At 38.7% G+C, this 18,606-nt stretch overlaps 3 protein-coding genes across 5 annotated transcripts; all 3 read left to right on the forward strand.

Annotated features, from left to right (window-relative positions):
- Nucleotides 1–827: 827 nt before the first annotated feature.
- Nucleotides 828–5,215, forward strand: LOC143011940 (sphingomyelin synthase-related protein 1-like). The gene is made up of 6 exons (XM_076164966.1): nucleotides 828–995; nucleotides 1,700–2,299; nucleotides 2,789–2,884; nucleotides 3,020–3,137; nucleotides 4,063–4,213; nucleotides 4,304–5,215. Exons 2-6 carry the CDS (start codon nucleotides 1,704–1,706, stop codon nucleotides 4,606–4,608), a joined length of 1,266 nt encoding a protein of 421 aa, XP_076021081.1. The 5' UTR covers nucleotides 828–995; nucleotides 1,700–1,703; the 3' UTR covers nucleotides 4,609–5,215.
- Nucleotides 5,216–5,301: 86 nt separating this feature from the next.
- Nucleotides 5,302–12,464, forward strand: mcph1 (microcephalin 1). Of its 3 annotated transcripts, none has more exons than XM_076166151.1 (15): nucleotides 5,302–5,422; nucleotides 6,239–6,295; nucleotides 6,383–6,474; nucleotides 6,599–6,717; nucleotides 6,816–6,900; nucleotides 7,354–7,465; nucleotides 7,552–7,683; nucleotides 7,799–7,879; nucleotides 8,003–9,094; nucleotides 9,207–9,322; nucleotides 10,616–10,653; nucleotides 10,802–10,964; nucleotides 11,066–11,143; nucleotides 11,940–12,177; nucleotides 12,277–12,464. In XM_076166151.1, the coding sequence occupies exons 2-15, from the start codon at nucleotides 6,259–6,261 to the stop codon at nucleotides 12,327–12,329; spliced, it is 2,436 nt and encodes an 811-aa protein (XP_076022266.1). In that variant the 5' UTR covers nucleotides 5,302–5,422; nucleotides 6,239–6,258; the 3' UTR covers nucleotides 12,330–12,464. The 3 variants fall into 3 exon arrangements, with proteins under 3 accessions (XP_076022266.1, XP_076022280.1, XP_076022273.1); XM_076166158.1 differs by lacking the exon at nucleotides 5,302–5,422 and adding an exon at nucleotides 5,650–5,939; XM_076166165.1 differs by lacking the exon at nucleotides 12,277–12,464 and having other exon boundaries at nucleotides 11,066–11,156; nucleotides 11,940–12,028.
- Nucleotides 12,465–13,119: 655 nt separating this feature from the next.
- On the forward strand, nucleotides 13,120–18,606 carry agpat5 (1-acylglycerol-3-phosphate O-acyltransferase 5 (lysophosphatidic acid acyltransferase, epsilon)). The gene is made up of 8 exons (XM_076165694.1): nucleotides 13,120–13,862; nucleotides 14,250–14,319; nucleotides 14,404–14,519; nucleotides 14,620–14,709; nucleotides 15,357–15,447; nucleotides 15,772–15,933; nucleotides 16,631–16,754; nucleotides 16,952–18,606. The coding sequence occupies exons 1-8, from the start codon at nucleotides 13,644–13,646 to the stop codon at nucleotides 17,175–17,177; spliced, it is 1,098 nt and encodes a 365-aa protein (XP_076021809.1). The 5' UTR covers nucleotides 13,120–13,643; the 3' UTR covers nucleotides 17,178–18,606.

The raw sequence follows: 18,606 nt of genomic DNA on the forward strand, positions 1-18,606 counted from the left end.
ACTATCTTTCCAGAGACATTCTTGGAAACCATAGACAAGCCGCTATATTGTGACACATTTAGACTCTCTGAGAACCATGAATAGTTATCATCAACCAAACATTTGCCAGCTCAAATTCAGATATGACTAATGTACTTCGGTGCATTTGTGTATGCAAATAGCAAGCAGTTAATTTGCAAGAAGAACTTAAAAGGTTGGTGTGAGGATGTGCAAAATGTACAAATTCCCCCAAATAGTATTTAACCTACATAACTATTTTGCACATAAGTATCCTAAAACATGTATTGAGACGTTCTTTGCAGTATTTAACTGACTGGACAAGAACTATTCCAGCAAAGTGATTGTAGAGATGTTTGGTAACTAAGACTAAACCATCTGTTACAATCTTTCCAGCAAGATACCTCACAATATTATGATGACCAAAACCACAACAAATATCTAATGTGGTCTCATGTTATGAATTATATTTTGATCTATCCATTCAAAATTGATCTGTGATATTGTGTGCAAGTGTGTGTGTGTGTCTTTGGATCAACCACAGCAAACACACAGGTTTGCTTTAAGTAACACATCCCCAGAAGAGTGCAATCTAATTTCCTTGCTGCTTAAAGTCTACTTAAAGTTATTTTTAATACCAGCAGCTCTCATTGGCCTCATGAGGAATTGTGTTTCTCATATGTCTGCTGTTGAAAATTGCTCGCTGACTCGGTTACTGTCAAAATCTACTCTCAAAACGGTTTATTAAACTGTGTTACAGTCAACTGATCAAATTCAGCTGTTAGTAGTACAGCAACACTGGCTGAGCCTTCACAGACCTTTGGAGCGTTGCATAGTATAGGGATAGTGCTGTGGCGAGCATATCAGTAGGGACAAAAGGGCAGAGAGAAAAAAGAACAGTGTGTTTCATCAGTCCATGGTTTTGTCTGTTGGAGAGGACATACAACCAACTATAAGTGGACTGGAACTCTGCTTGTTTACTGAGGAAACTTTGGATGGTTAGTAAATATTTTGTTGTTGAGTATTGATCCCTTGAATGCAGGAAAGTTAATAAATGATATTGGTTTTGCTGTAACAGTATAGAGATGTGGGTTAAATTCCTGTTTATTTTGAGCAGTCAGTGGAGTACAGTCACTGCACTATAATGGGACAGGGTTCCTATGTTACATTGAAAAGTATGCAATTTGATTTGGGCCTTTTCCAGATTATTGTGATAAGATCAGGCGAGTGAAAATGTGCATGTGGCCATTTCACCTGATCACAATAGGGAAATGCCCATTTTAACTGCCAATCCCAAAGAAAGTGGGTGGCAAAGGATTCCAAAAGTGAAAGGAAAACAAAATGCAAACTTCAATGTGATGTAGAAAGAGCTGAGCAAAAATATTAAATATTAATCTAATTGATTGACAATAAATTTAACCTCTGATTTTGGTAAAATCACTCTCTCTTTTTTACTGTAATATTATGTTTCCTACCTTCTTCCTGGTCATTCAAGGAGGGGAAATCTCTGCCTCTCCCGATGTTTCTTCCTTTTCTAGATACATTAAGGTTACTATCATAAAAATGTGACATATTCCACATATGGAAATCCGAGTCTGAGGAAGTGATGAAGTGCATTAGCAAGATGTCCTGGATTGACCAACATCCAGATTAGGGTCATGCCAAAATTCATAGTTTGTCTTTCTCTCTTGTCTGTCTGCAGTGTCATGGCAACCTCCGAAGCCACTGTGACTACCTGGAGTTGTAAGCAGGTGGGCCAGTGGCTGAGAGAGGAAGGATTTTCAGAGTATGTGGAGTTACTCTGTACTCAGCACCGCCTGGATGGCCCCAGTCTTCTAGCTCTGACTGAGACTGACCTGCATGGGCCTCCCCTGGGCCTCGCCGTGCTAGGAGACATCAAGAGGATGGCTTTAGCCCTCCGTCGCCTTCAGGGACAGAACCTGGCCCATATGGAAGAGCTGGGTCTCACACCTGGGGTCCATCTCCGTGCTGTGCTCCCACATGCGGCTGCAGGGCTCGACAGCAACAGAGATGAGAGGAGGTGTAATGGACACTTTTGTAATGGGACAGAGCTGCGACTGAGGAGCAACGGTAGAACTGATTATGATCCTGTGTGTCATACACACATGAAAGGAAGATCTAACCTGGCTGGCAGGCTGGACCCAGAAGTCTGGAAGACGGTCCTGAGTTCTGTCTATGTCATGTTTGTTTTTGGATTCACGTCGTTTGTCATGGTGATTGTACATGAACGTGTTCCAGACATGCGGACATATCCACCACTTCCTGATATATTCCTTGACAGGTAGAAACTCTTTGTTGTTTGTCGTGAGTTTGCGTTATAGTCCATAGCCAATCAAACAACTCCAGCAGTATTTTATTTTACTTTTCAAGTATGTTTGTATATTTATTCAAGGGGTTGGCACTGCATTTTTTGTGAAGAAAACTTTGTTCGAACTTTCAAACTTCAACAACACACCTTTTCCGATACAATTCCAGCAACACAATTATGAGTTCCGGCAATTTTGAGCATTTCTTTGCTCATAGCTTGGAATGTGTTCTACCTAACTAGGGGGAACACATTAGCACAGATCAATGGAAGTATAAACCCTAAGAAAAATCTATTCTGAATTATTATCAAGGACGTAAGGAAAATAAATTACTGAAAATTTAGTGTATTTCATGATTAAAGGAAGATTCATTAGAAGATTAATATCAATTACAATCCAGATTAAAGGTCACATGCATATTTATAACCTTTACACTAATACACATGCTTTTGTTCTTGTTACAGTGTTCCCAGAATACCTTGGGCTTTTGCGATGGCGGAAGCTTGTGGCCTCATCTTGTGCTACACATTTATATTGATTCTGCTCCTTCACAAACACAGGTAGTGCACTACTATAACTATTATCATCAATGATACCACTGTGCTACTAATTAGACTTGATGCCGTAATTGTGTAAACATATTTTACTCCTACATTATGTTGTATGTATATGCAGCAAGGTTTTTTGTCTCTTAGGTCCATTCTCCTCCGGCGGCTGTGCTCTTTGATGGGGACAGTATTTTTGCTCCGTTGCTGCACCATGTTTGTCACATCGCTTTCTGTGCCTGGGCAGCACTTAAAATGTGCCAGTAAGGTGGGGCGCTCACATGACATTCTATATTTATTAGACTAGATATACAAATATAAACATTTGCAATATCGCTCTGACTGTCTCTACATAAATAGCACTGTCATGGAAAACAATGTTGAAGAAATCAGTCATGTGTTTAAACCCACATAAGTGGAAGTTATGAAGTTGCGTTTCTTTTCTACATTGAGCTTTGCATGCAATGAATGAAAATGAACATTCAGTGGCCATTTGTCTGGTATACCAAATGGTAAACTCAGTCCCATTAACAGCAATTGATTATTGCTTCAAACGCACAAATAAAGCCAAGGTGGATGTGTTTTAGATAAATGAACGATCCCCACTCCTCAAGCTATCTTACAACATCAGCAACTAGATCAGCTGTCAGTGGCCGTATCGCCATCTTCTGACTTGCTGACTCCACATTTTGGTGAGCTGAGGGAGCACATTAGGCAGAATCAGGTGCAGACTCAGACTTTGTATAAATGCGACACAGCTTAATGGAGGAGAAATACGCTTGTGTGGGACCTGAAGTTGGACTGAAGCCTTTGGACCACTAGCTGCCTTTTAAACCAGCAAATATATGCAGTAGGCCTAATAAATGTGTCTGTGTCCTTAACCACAGTAGGTTATACAACATGTTGATACAGTATGTAGATGTAAGTTCATAAACACCTTTCTTGTGCTATGTTACGGTAGCCTATTTCAGAATAAAAGATCCATTAAATATAGTATTCTCACAATACAATGTATCTAAGTCTGGAAGCCCTATATGAAGTTATCATGTTGAAAAACAAGTCAGAGAATTGGATAAGCCACCACAATGGTAGAACAGATTGTTTTCTAAGACAAACAAGAAGCAAGGAAGGAACAAATAAGAGATATGGAAAACACCAAGCATCTAATAACTGGAGTGTGTTGTTCCCCCCAGATGTATGGTGATACCTGGGGAAAGATACAGAGGGGAGTCACCATCTGGAGTGGACTTGGGATGACTTTGGCTGGTGTCCAAACATGTGGAGATTACATGTTCAGCGGCCACACTGTGGTTATCACACTGCTCAACTTCTTTGTAACCGAATGTGAGTGTTAAGGGCCGTAGTATGCTTCATCGGATGCCTTTATCTACAGTGTGTGAGTTTACTTCATATGATTTGTTTTGTTTTGTGCAGACACTCCACGAAGCTGGAATCTCATTCACACCATTTCCTGGGTGCTAAATTTGTTTGGGATCTTCTTCATCCTGGCAGCTCATGAACACTACTCCATTGACGTATTCATTGCCTTCTACATCACCACCCGACTTTTCCTTTACTACCACACCTTAGCCAACACCCGTGCCTTCCAGCAGAGCCGGAGGGCCCGCATTTGGTTCCCCATGTTTTCCTTCTTTGAGTGCAATGTGAATGGACCTGTTCCAAACCAGTACCATTGGCCCTTCAACAAACCAGCTTTCATGAAAACATTGATTGGATAGAGTTCATATTGACAGCACTGTAAATGTCTAAACTGTCTAAGGGAGCAGTTGTTGTTTAACTTGAGATATGTGCTCTTATGCTGGCAAGGGGTACAGCTTTTAGCATCTGTGATCCCTCCATGCATGACTGAGGTTTACATTGTCATCTAATCAAATCAAATCAAATCAAATGTATCTATAACGCACAATTCATACAATGAATGCGATCCAAGTGCGTTCAAAACAGTGACATGAGAACATTGGCCTTAAAAAGATTGAAGAAAAGAGGAAAGAAGAAGAAGAAAAGAAGATATGAAGAAAAATACAAATGATGATAGTGTCAGAATGAGATGAGGCTTGCTTGGGTTAATAATATTTAGCCTCTAAAATAGTTTATTAGTTTTCTTTGCCCGATTTATTTTTGTTGGTAAAATATTCCAAAATTAATTGGTGTCCATACTGTTTAATATCTCAGGGCTTATGTTGTTCATCAGTATGTTGTTTACCTCCTGGCAACCTTTTTATCTGTGGGTGTTTTTATAGTTGTTAATTTATAAGGTAAACTAGACCAATTTTTACAATTGTGTTTTACTTTGCTCTGATCTTGTAAACATAAATAAAAACAATTAAAATTCATGAGATAATCCTTCCCAATAGTACGATTGGTACGTTCCGTTGTCCGGAAGTGGCGTTTGCGAGCCAGTGACATCAACCAACGATGGGCTTTCCTCCCACAATGCATCACTTTACAATCTACAAGCGGGAACACTGAAGTCTGCAAACGGAAGCTATCGCTAACTTTATTTATTTACGTATACTTCATTAACATCATAAGGTAAGTGCGTGTTTGTATTATTATGAATAGATCATGGCAATTCGATTAAGGAGTTGTATAACTCCTTATAACAAATGTTAAGTGGTCACAAAACTGTTCAGTCACTAAACAACATATGCCGAACTGCTTCAGTACGCTTTAAAGCACGAAATGTACAAAAAAACCGCTAATGGTACATTTCGCTACTGCATACTCGCACAACACACATGAATGCGGAAGTAAATGCGGAAATCAATGAGTCAGCGCTGACCTTTAAACTTGCTTTAGTCTACTGTTTTGGACTGTAATGTTACTTCCGTGGGATTGTATAGAAACGTAGTGAGGTTTTGTTTGAATGTTCGAACGTTCTTTAAACGACGTTCGTAGAAGGGAAATGCATACATTCTGCTGCTGCTTCATCTTTATTAGTAGCGCAACATATTTTACTTTTTTTATACTTGAAAGTGTGCTTAAGTAATCTGTTTCAACTTTTAAAAAGAAGGGAAAATTGGAGTCCACGGCATTATTGAACGTCCAAGTGTGTAATCTGAGTATCTTTCGTAACTGTGTATTATCGTTGTGACTTCTCCCTCCTCGTGGTGTTAATGTTTAATCGATTATTGATTGAGATTAAGTAACATTTAAGAGATGGGTTAGACAATTTGTAAGTTAAAATAATTGTCAGATATCTTTATCTGGATCATTATGAGCACAAGCTGTCAAAGGGAGACGATGTGTTTTGTGATATGGTGTCTAAATGATGATACCAGAAATAATATCTGTTAGTAAATTGATTTTCAAGAAATGTTTTTGTTGTTTGTGTGTGTGTGTGTGTAGTCAAGGACGCAAAGTCAGCAATGACCAGAAGCAACAGCTGTCCATCCCTTCTTAAGGGTGAGCTTGCCGTTACTGCACTGCAATGCAGACAAAAATGAAATGTGTTGGGTTTATCATTGTCTCATAATTCTCCTCTGCCAGCAGATGTTACAGCCTATGTTGATGTGTGGGCATCAGACAAAACGGCAAACTATTCAAAAACGTTCACGCAACAGCTTCAAGACATGGGAGCTCAAGTGAGTCCACAGGGAATGTGCACATATATATTGCAATGTAGATCCTGACAGTAATGTATTTGCAGAGATTGTAGCACTATTAACTACTACTTAATTACATTGCTGCGATTTTATTCTTTCACAGGTATCAAAAACTTTCAGTAAACAAGTCACCCATGTAATCTTCAGCAACGGCCACCTGACCACATGGAAGAAAGCGAAGGAAAGAGAAGTGAAGCTTGTGTCTATTCTGTGGGTGGCCAGGTAATCATTACATATTGTGATTTTTATGTTGTAAATGTTTGTGATTCTGGCTTTTGATTGGTTTTTAATTGCATTGTTTTTGTGGAAACTGTGTTCAGATGTTATGATGATGGTGTACATGTGGATGAAGAGCTATACCCAGCCTTAAATGATGCAAGAACTACTGTGCTGAAGAATCGGAAAGTGAGTAGAATCAGATGTGATAGGAGGCTTATGTTGTCACAGTTTAAGAACGCATTCGGAACGCAAATCACTGTTGGAGAGATGTCTATTGGCTCAGTCAGTGTAGTGGTGCTAATATCTATTACTTTGATCTGTGCTGCAGTGATGAGCTGAAGTTTTTCTTAACTGTTATTCACTTTGATTTTTGTCAATACAGTTGTCCTCTGTCCACGTTATGCTTTTCTTCTAGATTGGCATAAGTAACTTTTCATGCTCATACTTAGCAGATTCCATCAAGCTTGTCAACAATTCTGACGGAACAGGCATTTGTATTCTGACTGAAGAGGGCAGCAGGGATGTCGTTTCTGTTTACGTTTTTACTTGTGATAACATTATTGCTTCTGAGGCAGATAAGGTCTAATTGTTATATCCTATTTAAAACAGTAATACATGATTTGTTTTTCATTCATGTAGCATCGTTGCATGCAACCTAGAGATTCTCCAGAGAGGACGCCTGAAAACGACAAGCGCATGAAGAGAAAATTGGACAAGATGATGAAAAACTTCCCTGAAAAACCAGATCTAGGTAAAGTGATCAGCTCACCTTTTAAACATTGAGTTCAAATTTAAACATGCATGTTGTCATTTACATGTTATTTGTTTTATTTACAGTCACAGATGTGTCACCTATTATTATTGATGAGGAGAATGGAGCAATCTATAGCCCTGTATTGAAAAGGTCACATTATATGGCACAACGTTTGAAAGACATGAAAGAGAAACGGGAAAACCTTTCACCCACAGGTATGTTGAGCTGCAATTGTACACATAGTTGACAAGACTAATGTTTCAATGTGATGTGATTGATTATTTGCAGAGACTGAGATTTATTAATTGTGTGGAAATCTCTCTTTTTCAGCCTCACAAAAGTTTGCACCCGTCTGCCCACCTGGCCTGAAGTCTTCTCTTGGGAACAGCTCACCTGTTTTAAGATTATTGTGTAAGCATAATGGTGTCATTGCAGAATGAAGTGTAATCATTTGATCTTTAATATATTCAGAAACATGTCTTTTAACTAATTTTACATTAATACATAGTTTCCTTTTCGATTTTACCAATATAGATGACCAGACGGATGATGAATCCAGCCCTTCTGTTTCTGAATGTGGTCGCTCACCTCCTGAGGATGAAGAGAGAACAAAACTTGATGGCAAGCTCTGCAAGAAAGACGGGCCCGGGCTCTCGCACTCCACTGATCCACCCAAACAGAAATATACAATTCCTTTGAAAAATCCCACCATAGAGCATAAAGAAGAGAAAAAAACTAAAAAGTCAATCTCACTTAAGAAAAAGCCCAAAGACAAACAGAACTCTGTAGGTCTATTAGAAGGTTCTTGTATTAACAAGACTTCTGAAGGTAATACAAAGTTTCCAACAGAAAAGACCAGTAGAGCTAGAAAAAAGTCTTCAACCCCCCCTGGTGAAAAGTCAAATAACAAATCTGAAATTGGAAAGAGAGTTGAAGAAGAGAGTAAGCCCCGTGTTTGTTCTAACCCTAGTAAGTCTTCTAGACGTGTCTCAACCCCAGCCATCTTAGGCGATGCATTACTTGAACATTCAGAGAAGACAGAAATGTACAAACAAAGCAGAGCTTCATTTTCTGCTGGGACACAATCTTTGACTCTGACAAGTGAATCTCCGAGTATTACCCCAGGTTTTATTGACAAGGATGATGATGTTTTTGAAGATTATTTCTTACAAGCTAAACACCAATCACCACAAAGATCTCTTTTATCCATGCCTGTAGAGACACGCATTCAAATGCCGTTTCAGTTGGACTCTGTGCCAAGGAACAGGAAACCAAGAAAAAGTGAACGCACGGAACCCGAAACCAAAAGCAGAAAGAACAGAAAACTTGACGACGGTCTTTGCAACAAAGATGACAACCTTCAGTCTGCCGATGTGCACATGGACTCTGACAAGCACCTACAAAAGGGTTTTGTTGAATCGCTGCTCACCTCGAACAGTCACAGTATAACGGTTACTAGCAAAAGGAGACGACTGAGCACTCCTTCATTTACTGGTGACAACACAAATAATCGAGTTAAGAGGAGAAAAACATCTACACCTTTACAACCAGTGTTATCAGAAGCTAGCACTGCACTGGAAAAGCAGAAAACATCAGTCACCTCTAGTCTTTCTCATAACTTGGAAAGTGAGTAAGTCATTTCTGTTCTGTCTTCTGTATGAACGATGCAAAAAACAACAGAGCGACTATGACAGATGTTCCCCACCCACAATACCCTTCTTCTTTTTTTGCATTGTAGGAAAAGGAAGTGAACAGATGGTTGGTGCTAGTTTAACAGAGAGCTCCCCTGAAAGCGCACAGGATCAGAATAAGCAAGACAGTTTGACTCTTAGGAAAAGGGACAACAAATCAAAGGTAGAATGATGAACTTCTTTTTAAATGTCCAACTGGTGACTAAATTATTTCCCTTTTCTTTGTTGTATGTATGTATTAAGGTGTTCATTGGGATTTATTTACAATTCTTTGCAAAGTCAAAGCTATGAATTAAACATTATTTTCCTCTACTTACCTGTGCTGATTTTTTCTTTTTTACGTGTCAGGGAAAAATTTAAATGGGACACGGCAAAAGAATACACGTGCTTCTCTATAAATTTAAATATCGTGGAAAAGTTAACTTATTTCAGTAATTCAATGCAAAAAGTGAAACTCTTATGAATTATAGATTCGTTACACACAAAGTGAAATATTTCAAGCCTTTATTTGTTGTAATTTTTATGATTATACCGCTCATGAAAACCCCCAAACAAAAAGTTCAATATTGTAAACTCATGGTGTCTCACTCTAATCAGCTCGTTAACTCAAATCACCTGCTGAGGTTTCCTGAGCCTTTTAAGTGTCTCTCAGTCTGGTTCAGTAGGCGACACAATCATGAGGAAGGCTATCATATACTAGTTCATCGAGATGCATCTGTACAATTTTATTATTATTAATTCCCTGTTTTTATATTTGCATTATATTTGTTCTGGTTTGGTGACTGGCACTTCCAAATTGCATATAGTTGCATATTTCGGTTTGAGACATTTTTAGACCTTAAGCAAGATTCTTTATTTGAATCTGTTTGAATTGTACTGGATTCTCATCACAGAGGGGCAGAAGTGGATGTGTACTTGTGCTGAATGTATAATGCTGAGCTAGATGACAACCTGTCCTTGGCACCTCTTGTCTAATGCTGAGATGGGCTCTGGTTCTAGTTTGGGTCTCATTCATGAGAATTCATAAATGGTGCATCTTTGGTCATATGTCATACTGGATTTTTAAGAAGTAAACTAAACATTAGTAGTGTGTTTTTCCTTTGCATACATTGGCACAGCTGTGTTTTGGTGTAGAGTACCACTTCCTTGTTTATCAAATGCACCTGGGCTCTGTTTTTGCAATGGTAACCTCAACAACATCTAGCTGGAGAAAAAGACACAAATATTACTCAGTAGTCTGCTCTTTCCGAACCAGTTGGACTGTCGGAGATATTGCAGTCATCTTGTTTCTGAGACTAGTACTAGGATCTGTACATACAGAACCTCAAAACTATGCTTCTTTGCTTTAAGAAAATGCAAATGTTTACAATTTGAACTTTCAATTAAACTGTTTAACTGAAGTATATTTCAAGGACCACTCACTTTTATATCAGATCTTTTTGTGTGTATGTTTCAGACTATGAGAACGTTGGTCATGACGAGCATAGCCAGTGAGTAAGTATCCAAAAATGTAGTTGTATTTGATTTGATCTCTTTTTTAACTGTAGGTAATTGTAGCCATACATTTCTTTATCCGCAAAATTCCTTGCATTCTTTGTTTAATCATGTGGATGTTTTCTTTTCTGCTTTTCAACTCTCCTAGGAAACGGAACACAGCGGTTCAGGTAGTGAAGGCACTAGGTGGATTTTCAATTGCAGACACAGTGTCTCAGAGCACAACCCATGTGGTATCTGGAGGTTGCCAACGCACTCTAAATATCCTGTTAGGCATAGCTCGTGGCTGCTGGATCCTGTCCTTTGAATGGGTAAGTTTTAGTATTTGTGAAAGTATTTAAAAAGCTTTTTATGTAATATGATACAAAGCTGTAGGTCTAAATATTGTAATGACTTCAATTGTCCTGATTAGATTCTGCGGTCTTTGGAGAAAGGACAGTGGATTCCAGAAGAACCATATGAACTTTCAGACCATTTCCCTGCAGCACAGGTAATAATCTAAGGTCACAATATTACATTCCGCAGATTACAACAAAAAAAATCAAACAAAAACAAAATAACAGCTAGAATTCCAAAGGTCTGCACAACTGTAATTGCTGCAAATGGTAGATTCTTTGAAAGTAAAGTTTAAAGCACAAAATTGATATTTCAAGATGAGGTCATTATTTCTAACCTTGTGAATATCTTCACTATATTTTCAATTCATTTTGCAACTTATTTGATGAGTAGTTTGACTTTTCAGTTTTGTATGCCAGCAAAATAGTATCCATCCCTATGTAAAGTTTTTGTGAAGCATGTGTGCCCCCTATTGGCCGAGCACTGCTGGTATATTGAATACATCACCGTCATTCTGAAATAAAAAACAAAATCAGATAGTAAGTCATATTTCTCTGTATGATAATATCATATGGCTTAGGGTCTTTGCTGTGTACATTCAATTTTGGAGAGGAGACTAAACGGTATCCTCCAACTATATATTTTTATAGGAGGAAATTTGGCTGTCTTGGGTATTAACAGCTCAAAGTTAAGAAAGATACCAGAAAATACCTAGCACAGGCTGGAACATCTACAGCAGCGGGGTATCATTTATTTAGTCCCGTAGTAAAATTTTCCTCCAAATTTCCATTCAGAGTGCATAAAACGGTCATGGGTCACACTTGTACATTACATATGGGACTTCTGAACACATTGGAAATTTATCCTAAATTAATTGTTCACTTTCACACAATATTTTTAGAAAAAGTTTAACATACCATTGTATTTATTATGATTTGACTTTTTCACAGATCTGCCGCCTACAGCAACACCTGTCTGCCGGAGAGCACCAGCAGGACCTGTTCCAAGGTCAACCGGCCATATTTGTGTCCCAGCTCACCCAGCCACCCACTCACAGTTTGGTGGAGCTGATTCAGCTGTGTGGAGGAACAGTCTGCAAAACTGTCAGACAAGCAGGTATCTGCATAGGGAAGTACAGCGGCAGGAGACCAGAGGGAAGCCGGATACTGTCTGAGCAATGGGTACTCGGTAAGAATTTTTTCTGCTAATCCCGATTGAATATTTGATTCCAATTTTGCTTCACTAATTGCTTTTATTTGTTGTGTTTTCTTTTTTTTCTTTCTCCAGACAGTATCACACACATGACGCAATTGTCATATGACAACTATGACTTAGAGTGAAAAGCTTAATATTTTTGGGGCTGTGAAGTTTGTTTTTTATTAATTTTATAATTCATATCCCGGGTTATATATGTATCGTCATACAACCGTTTGTGATGTCCTGTTTGTAATAAAGATTCTGAAATCTCCTATTAATTGTGGTTAATCATTTTATATTAATGGAACAGTGACGGTTCATGTGGCTGATGACAAATAGACAAATGACTTAACACTTAATGCAACACATTTATTTATTTTAGTTCTGTCAGCATCTTCAAGCTTTTCCCCATTTTTATGTTTTGCTTCTGCCCCCAGACATTTCCCACCAATGCACAGTATGAGTGTTCTCACTTGACGTTTGTTTTGCTTTGCTTAGTTTGGATTATTTTCTTCTGATGTGATCTCAGTCGCTGCCAACTGCTGTGGTAATGTATCTATGATTATTAAGTACACATTTGTAGATGCACACATACTGTACCTCTGTGTGGGCCATGGTTGTGAGCAAGTCATAAGTCATTATTTCTCCAGCAGAAACGATTGCATCTACAGTAAATACTCCCAAAAAACGTTTTTAACACTTGCGGAAACAAAGATGCACCTCGTATTTGTAATAAGTTCCTAATGGTTTTGATAAAAAAAACCCAATATTAATAATTACCATAGTGGTAAAATAAAAAACATTTTAAATATATATTTATAAATGATTATCCGCATACTGTCTTTAGTTTAAACAAACTACATCGGAAGAAGGACGAAGAGGCACAACCAATCGGCTTCTACGTTGTCACTACGTCACCACACGTCAGGAGGCGTCAGTTGCACGCGTACTGTGGAGTATGACATGCTAGCTGGAACTGGAAGAACAACCTCGTGAGCTTAATCAAAAATATAGAGCCGTAAACACCTGATGAAAACGTTTCAGTTTGCCTTTGTTGTCTTGCTTTGATGCGGCGTTGACGGCTCGGCTCACACGCAGCAGCAGTTGTACCTTTTTACGGAGCCAAATATATGAAATTGAATAACACTTTACTTTTAAGTGTAAACGCACGGAAGGAGTCAGTCTCGGTTCAGGCCGTGCTATAGTTCAATTCCGATAGTAAGCTTCTTATCAGATAAAAAGTAGTTTGTCGTTGTGGTGTGGGCTTGTGTCAGACATGTTGCTCTCAAGGTTAACCTTAGCTTTAGCCTGCTTGCGCCCGGCTCCCTTCTGTTCTTAATGCTGCTGTGCGGGGAGTGGTTCAGATGTGGTGGGATAGATAGGTTAGCTAGACTTTACTGTGATTTACTCAGAGTGACGTATCCATTTTTACTTTTAGTCGAAACAAGAGCAGGAAAATGCTACTTTCTTTAGTCGTGCACACGTACTCGTTGCGGTATTGGTTCCCTGCTACCGTCATGCTGGGGACTGCGCCGGCTTACCTACTGTCATGGGGAGTTTGGCGCTTACTTTCAACTGTCCTGCCGCGGAGGGTGTACCACGAATGGGACGACCAGCTGTACTCCGTTTACCAGAGCATGGTCCTCTTCTTCTTCGAGAACTATACCGGAGTGGAGGTGGGTGATCCGGCAGTGACTAATGACAATCTGACAGCTGAACTCTGCACACTGATTTATATTTTACACTTTTACTACTGTGTGTTGATTTATTACGACTGTTTTTTTTAATTTACTAGTGTGATTTTACTGTTACCTGTAATGCAGCTGTGACAAAACAATTTGCCAGTTTGTGATCAATAAAAGTATGTCAGTCAATCTCTCTCTCTCTCTCTCTCTCTCTCTCTCTCTCTCTCTCTCTCTCTCTCTCTCTCTCTCTCTCTCTCTCTCTCTAGCACTGTAATATTGGGGTGCTCATGTGTAATTGTCTTTATTGGGTTTTTAGATTTAAGATAACAACCCAGAGCCTCTGTCATTAACCTGCTTTTGTTCCTTTCCCCCCTGTAGATTGTTACATATGGAGATATACCAAAGAACAAAGAGAATGTGATCTACCTGTCTAATCATCAATGTACAGGTGATACACGTTTCCATACTGCTGCTATTAAATGGTCCACACCTTAAAATGAATATCTAATCAACTGATCACCTCCACTTATAGCTGACTGGATCATCGCTGACATGCTGGCCATCAGGCAGAACGCCCTTGGTCATGTCCGATACGTCCTCAAAGATGGGCTCAAGTGGCTCCCTTTATATGGATGGTATTTCTCTCAGGTAATGTATCTATTTAATTGAATTCCCTGTAACTGAGTTTAACTTAGAAAAATTGCTAATTGTTTCAAACTGATGTTCTCTTGACACCTTTTCTGTTCAGCATGGAGGAATCTATGTCAAACGCAGTACAAAGTTTGATGAGCAGGCGATGAAAAAGAAGCTTCTTGCTAACGCTGCATCGGGAGCACCAGTAAGTGAACTGTATGAATGAGCTTATTTTAATATAGACTTTAATGCTCTTTACTGTATTGTCTCGTGGTATCAATGCAAAATTTATTTTATTTTTTCAATAAATGCAGAGTGGAACAAAGAAAGCTCACTCCAAACTACAGCGTTCATATTTGATTTAAATCAATAATTATGTTGTATAATTGGTATTATGATGGGTATTAAATGATGTCATGAAAAATCTTTGTTTCTAATTTTACATTTAAGATGTTGTGCTTAAATGAACTTGAGGGTTTAGAGCCGGTCTGAGCTCCTAAATTATTTAAGAGAGACGGACAGGCCCCCTTAGTCACTTAAGAGTTGTGAGATTGCTGCATTGTGCGCACAAATAGGACCCCTGGACTTAATTGTATGTTTTGGCAATATATGTATATATATATGCATGTTGATGAGGAGAAATAGGTTGTCAAGGTGATTCTCTTTGTATCAGTGATGTTATTAGACATTCAGTAACCACCCATTTTGTGTTTGAATTGAACCAAAAGATGAGATTGGAAAGCAGATTTTCTCCATTGATTTTGAGTATTTATTAGATTATTCTTAGGTGTTCACATGCATTCGCATTTTACACTTTCATTAACCTTAACCCAACTTGTTTTTCCACTACAGATGTACCTCGTCATCTTCCCAGAAGGAACCCGGTATAACCCAGAGCTCAAGAATGTTATTGCAGACAGTCAAGCTTTTGCCTCCAAAGAAGGTACTGGTACTGAACACTTCTGTTTGGCCACAGAACAATTACATATATCTCACCAGATCTGTGAAGCGGATGACTTTGTTTTGATGTCTTTCACATTTGATGAAGTGTTAACTGCTTTCTTAGACTGTTTGTATGAGTATTATTACCAAAGTAGCAACAAAAGTTGGTGTAAGATATTATTGGAATAGGTATCCAGCATGTGTAAGGTAGCGGTGCTCTGCAAAACAGTAAAGCACTAAAGTAACAACAAAAGGTGGTTTCTTCAAAAATAAGAAAGTTGCTCATGTCCATGCTCATGCTGTTATTGATCTGTCCCTCCTATAGGATTGGCTGTTCTGAAGCACACACTCACACCGAGAATGAGAGCCTCTCATGTAGCTATCGAAACCTTGAAGGATCACCTGGATGCTGTCTATGATGTGACAGTAGCTTACGAAGGAACATTGGACGCCACCGGTGAAAGAAAACCTGCCCCATCAATGCCAGGTAAACAAGCATATACAGTATAAGCAACCCTATATACTATAAGACTCTCTGAACTCCCGACTCCATTTAACTGGGTTTGAATCAAATTAAATACAGGAGAGATGATTAAAGAGGGAAAGGATGAGCTTTACACAAAATATCTTGTCCACAACCACTGGTTTCTTTTTTGTAGTCTTGCTCAATGTCCAAAATCTCATATGTTGGTAGGAATTCAAGGAAGTGGCACATTAACATGATGTGTTGGGTGAGAGACGTGATGGTCATTCTAGGTTTATGAGGCTATTAAGGCTTGTGTCAGTAGTCACGCACGCATGCATTTCCATTTTTTTGTGTATAATTTGCAATAAACAAATTATGCAAATTATTGTATTTGGACACACTAAGTTGACGGTGTGTTCTATTTGCTTTGGAAGTCAGAGCTGGGAACGGCGTCGCACCCAAGTTGACTTCATTCCTGTAGAGGGTGGAAACAAAGATAGGGAAAACCTGGAAACCTTGTTGTTAGGTTAGCCTTTGTTAGCAATACTAGTCGATCACAACGCATTATGCGAATACAAACGCAATAGCAACATCATCATCATCACAGTATTGTATGTCATTCTTAAAATTCTGCGACTTGGAAGAGCAGCTTTCCACATGCCAGTCCTGCTGTCACACACTTCCTGTTCCTTAAGTTGCTTTTTTGTTTGTTTGACAGAATTCCTGTGCAAAGAATGCCGGAGAATCCACATACACTTTGAACGTATAGACATCAAGGAGATTCCTATGGAGCCAATGTTTTTCCGCAGATGGCTCCATGAGCGGTTTCAAATCAAGGACAGGTAAGTGTTTAGGGGATGAAGGGCCGGGCCTTTTATGGAATGTTTTAGCAATGATTGAACTTGTCATTCCGAATCCCAAATGCAGTTCTATGCAAGACCAGAGAGGCCTAGCACCAGAAAGTCTGTACAAATGATGTGAATACTTTTATTTACTTGACTCTTTCACAATTCAGTTGAACTTATTTGTCTCTCCAAAGGCTGCTGACGGATTTCTACAAGTCGGGGGAGGCAGGAACAGTTCGCAGGTTCCCAGGTGACGGGAAACATTCTCCACTGAACATCTCAAAAACCCTCCCATCAGTGATCATTTTAGGAGGACTCACACTGCCATTGCTGTTGACTGAGACAGGCAGGAAACTCTACGTGAGAACGTGGGTGTACGCAACTCTCCTAGGCTGGTTGTGGGTGACCGTCTATCCTTAACGAACGGGGACAGAGGCGACCACGAGCCAGAGATTGTGCCATTTTCTACATACTTGAACATGGGGAGTGTTACATGTACAGAGCAATACCTGATAACATTTGGAGGCTGAGCGTTTGCCCTTATGTTTGACTCGATGCAGAATTTGAGCTAACAGCTGTTTGGGGGGGAAACATGGGGCTTTTTGCGCTGGTTTATTCCCTTGCATTATCTGAATTTGCACCCTGAAACTATGAAAGAAAAAATGTCACAAGTAGATTTTTTTTTTTCTCAATTGCATTAGACTTCACAAAGACCTTTAGAAAAATACAAATGTCTTTAAAAGAAGTATTCCTCCTTCATTAGATTCAGCAAACTTGACATTATTGCATGCAGATTTGCCTAGTTTCATCAAGCACTGGCCAGTTTTCCAGTTCAATTTGACCCATTTTGATCATGAAATCCACTGAGGTACAAGTAGAAAATAATGTCTCCTGTATTCACTCACTGATTTTAGTTCTTTAGACTGCCATCAATGCCATTAAGTCCAATGTCAAAAAAGATGATGCACTTTGCCAATTAAAGTGGAGTTTACATTGGAAGAACATAACTAATAGCATACAATCCCTTTATAAATGTCACATTAATAAACTTGATACCATTTGTATAATCTGTCATAGATATCAATCATGAGCTAATCATTTTATATCTCAAGTTAAGGTAGATGTTAAAAAAATGCAGTGTTCAGTTTTTGCATGTATTTACTTTCATATTTTGTTTCTCCCCCCTTCTGACATTTTCACAATTAATGAGCGATACACACAATGACTTGAATTACATAACTTTCTTTACCAATACCATCAGTTGTTTCTATGGAGACACAACCCTGCTTCCAGAGGCACTCTTATGCAGTAATCTATGTTAAAAATCTACATTTTCTACAAAGCTTAAATGTTGCTTCGAGTTTAATTTGAGTTATTGCCAAAAACTTGTTATGTATGTTTACGCCATTGTCGAACTATATATTTTTAATGTTCGTCCCAATGACGGCAATCAAACTTCCTTTTTTGGGCCTAAAGACTATACATTGTCTTCTGTTGTATGTTTGAGAGCATCCTGTTTCAAATTTCAAATGTTTGTGACTTTAACCACCATGTTACAAGTCACTAAAGCATTTACCTTGCAAAAAGTAAACAAAGCCATCAAACAGGTTCCTCAGCACTGAAAGCCATTTGTATTATACCGTACTGTATACATCTCTGAATTGTGAAATGCATTCTATGTGTATTCTTGTTTACTCTTATGAAACAAAATTTTCCATGTCACTTTACCATCTTGTTCTATAGAATTCAATTTATTTTCTTTATGGTACAGTAAAGTTTTTGGACTTTACTTGCCCACGCCACGCATACCTCACTTGAAATTAAGTAATAAAGTTGATCTTGAACCTTG

Source organism: Genypterus blacodes, unplaced genomic scaffold (assembly GCF_046128005.1).
Source record: "Genypterus blacodes isolate CSIRO-AG114 ecotype Tasmania unplaced genomic scaffold, CSIRO-AGI_Gbla_v1 ptg000012l_1, whole genome shotgun sequence".
Classification (NCBI taxonomy): Eukaryota; Metazoa; Chordata; class Actinopteri; order Ophidiiformes; family Ophidiidae; genus Genypterus; species Genypterus blacodes.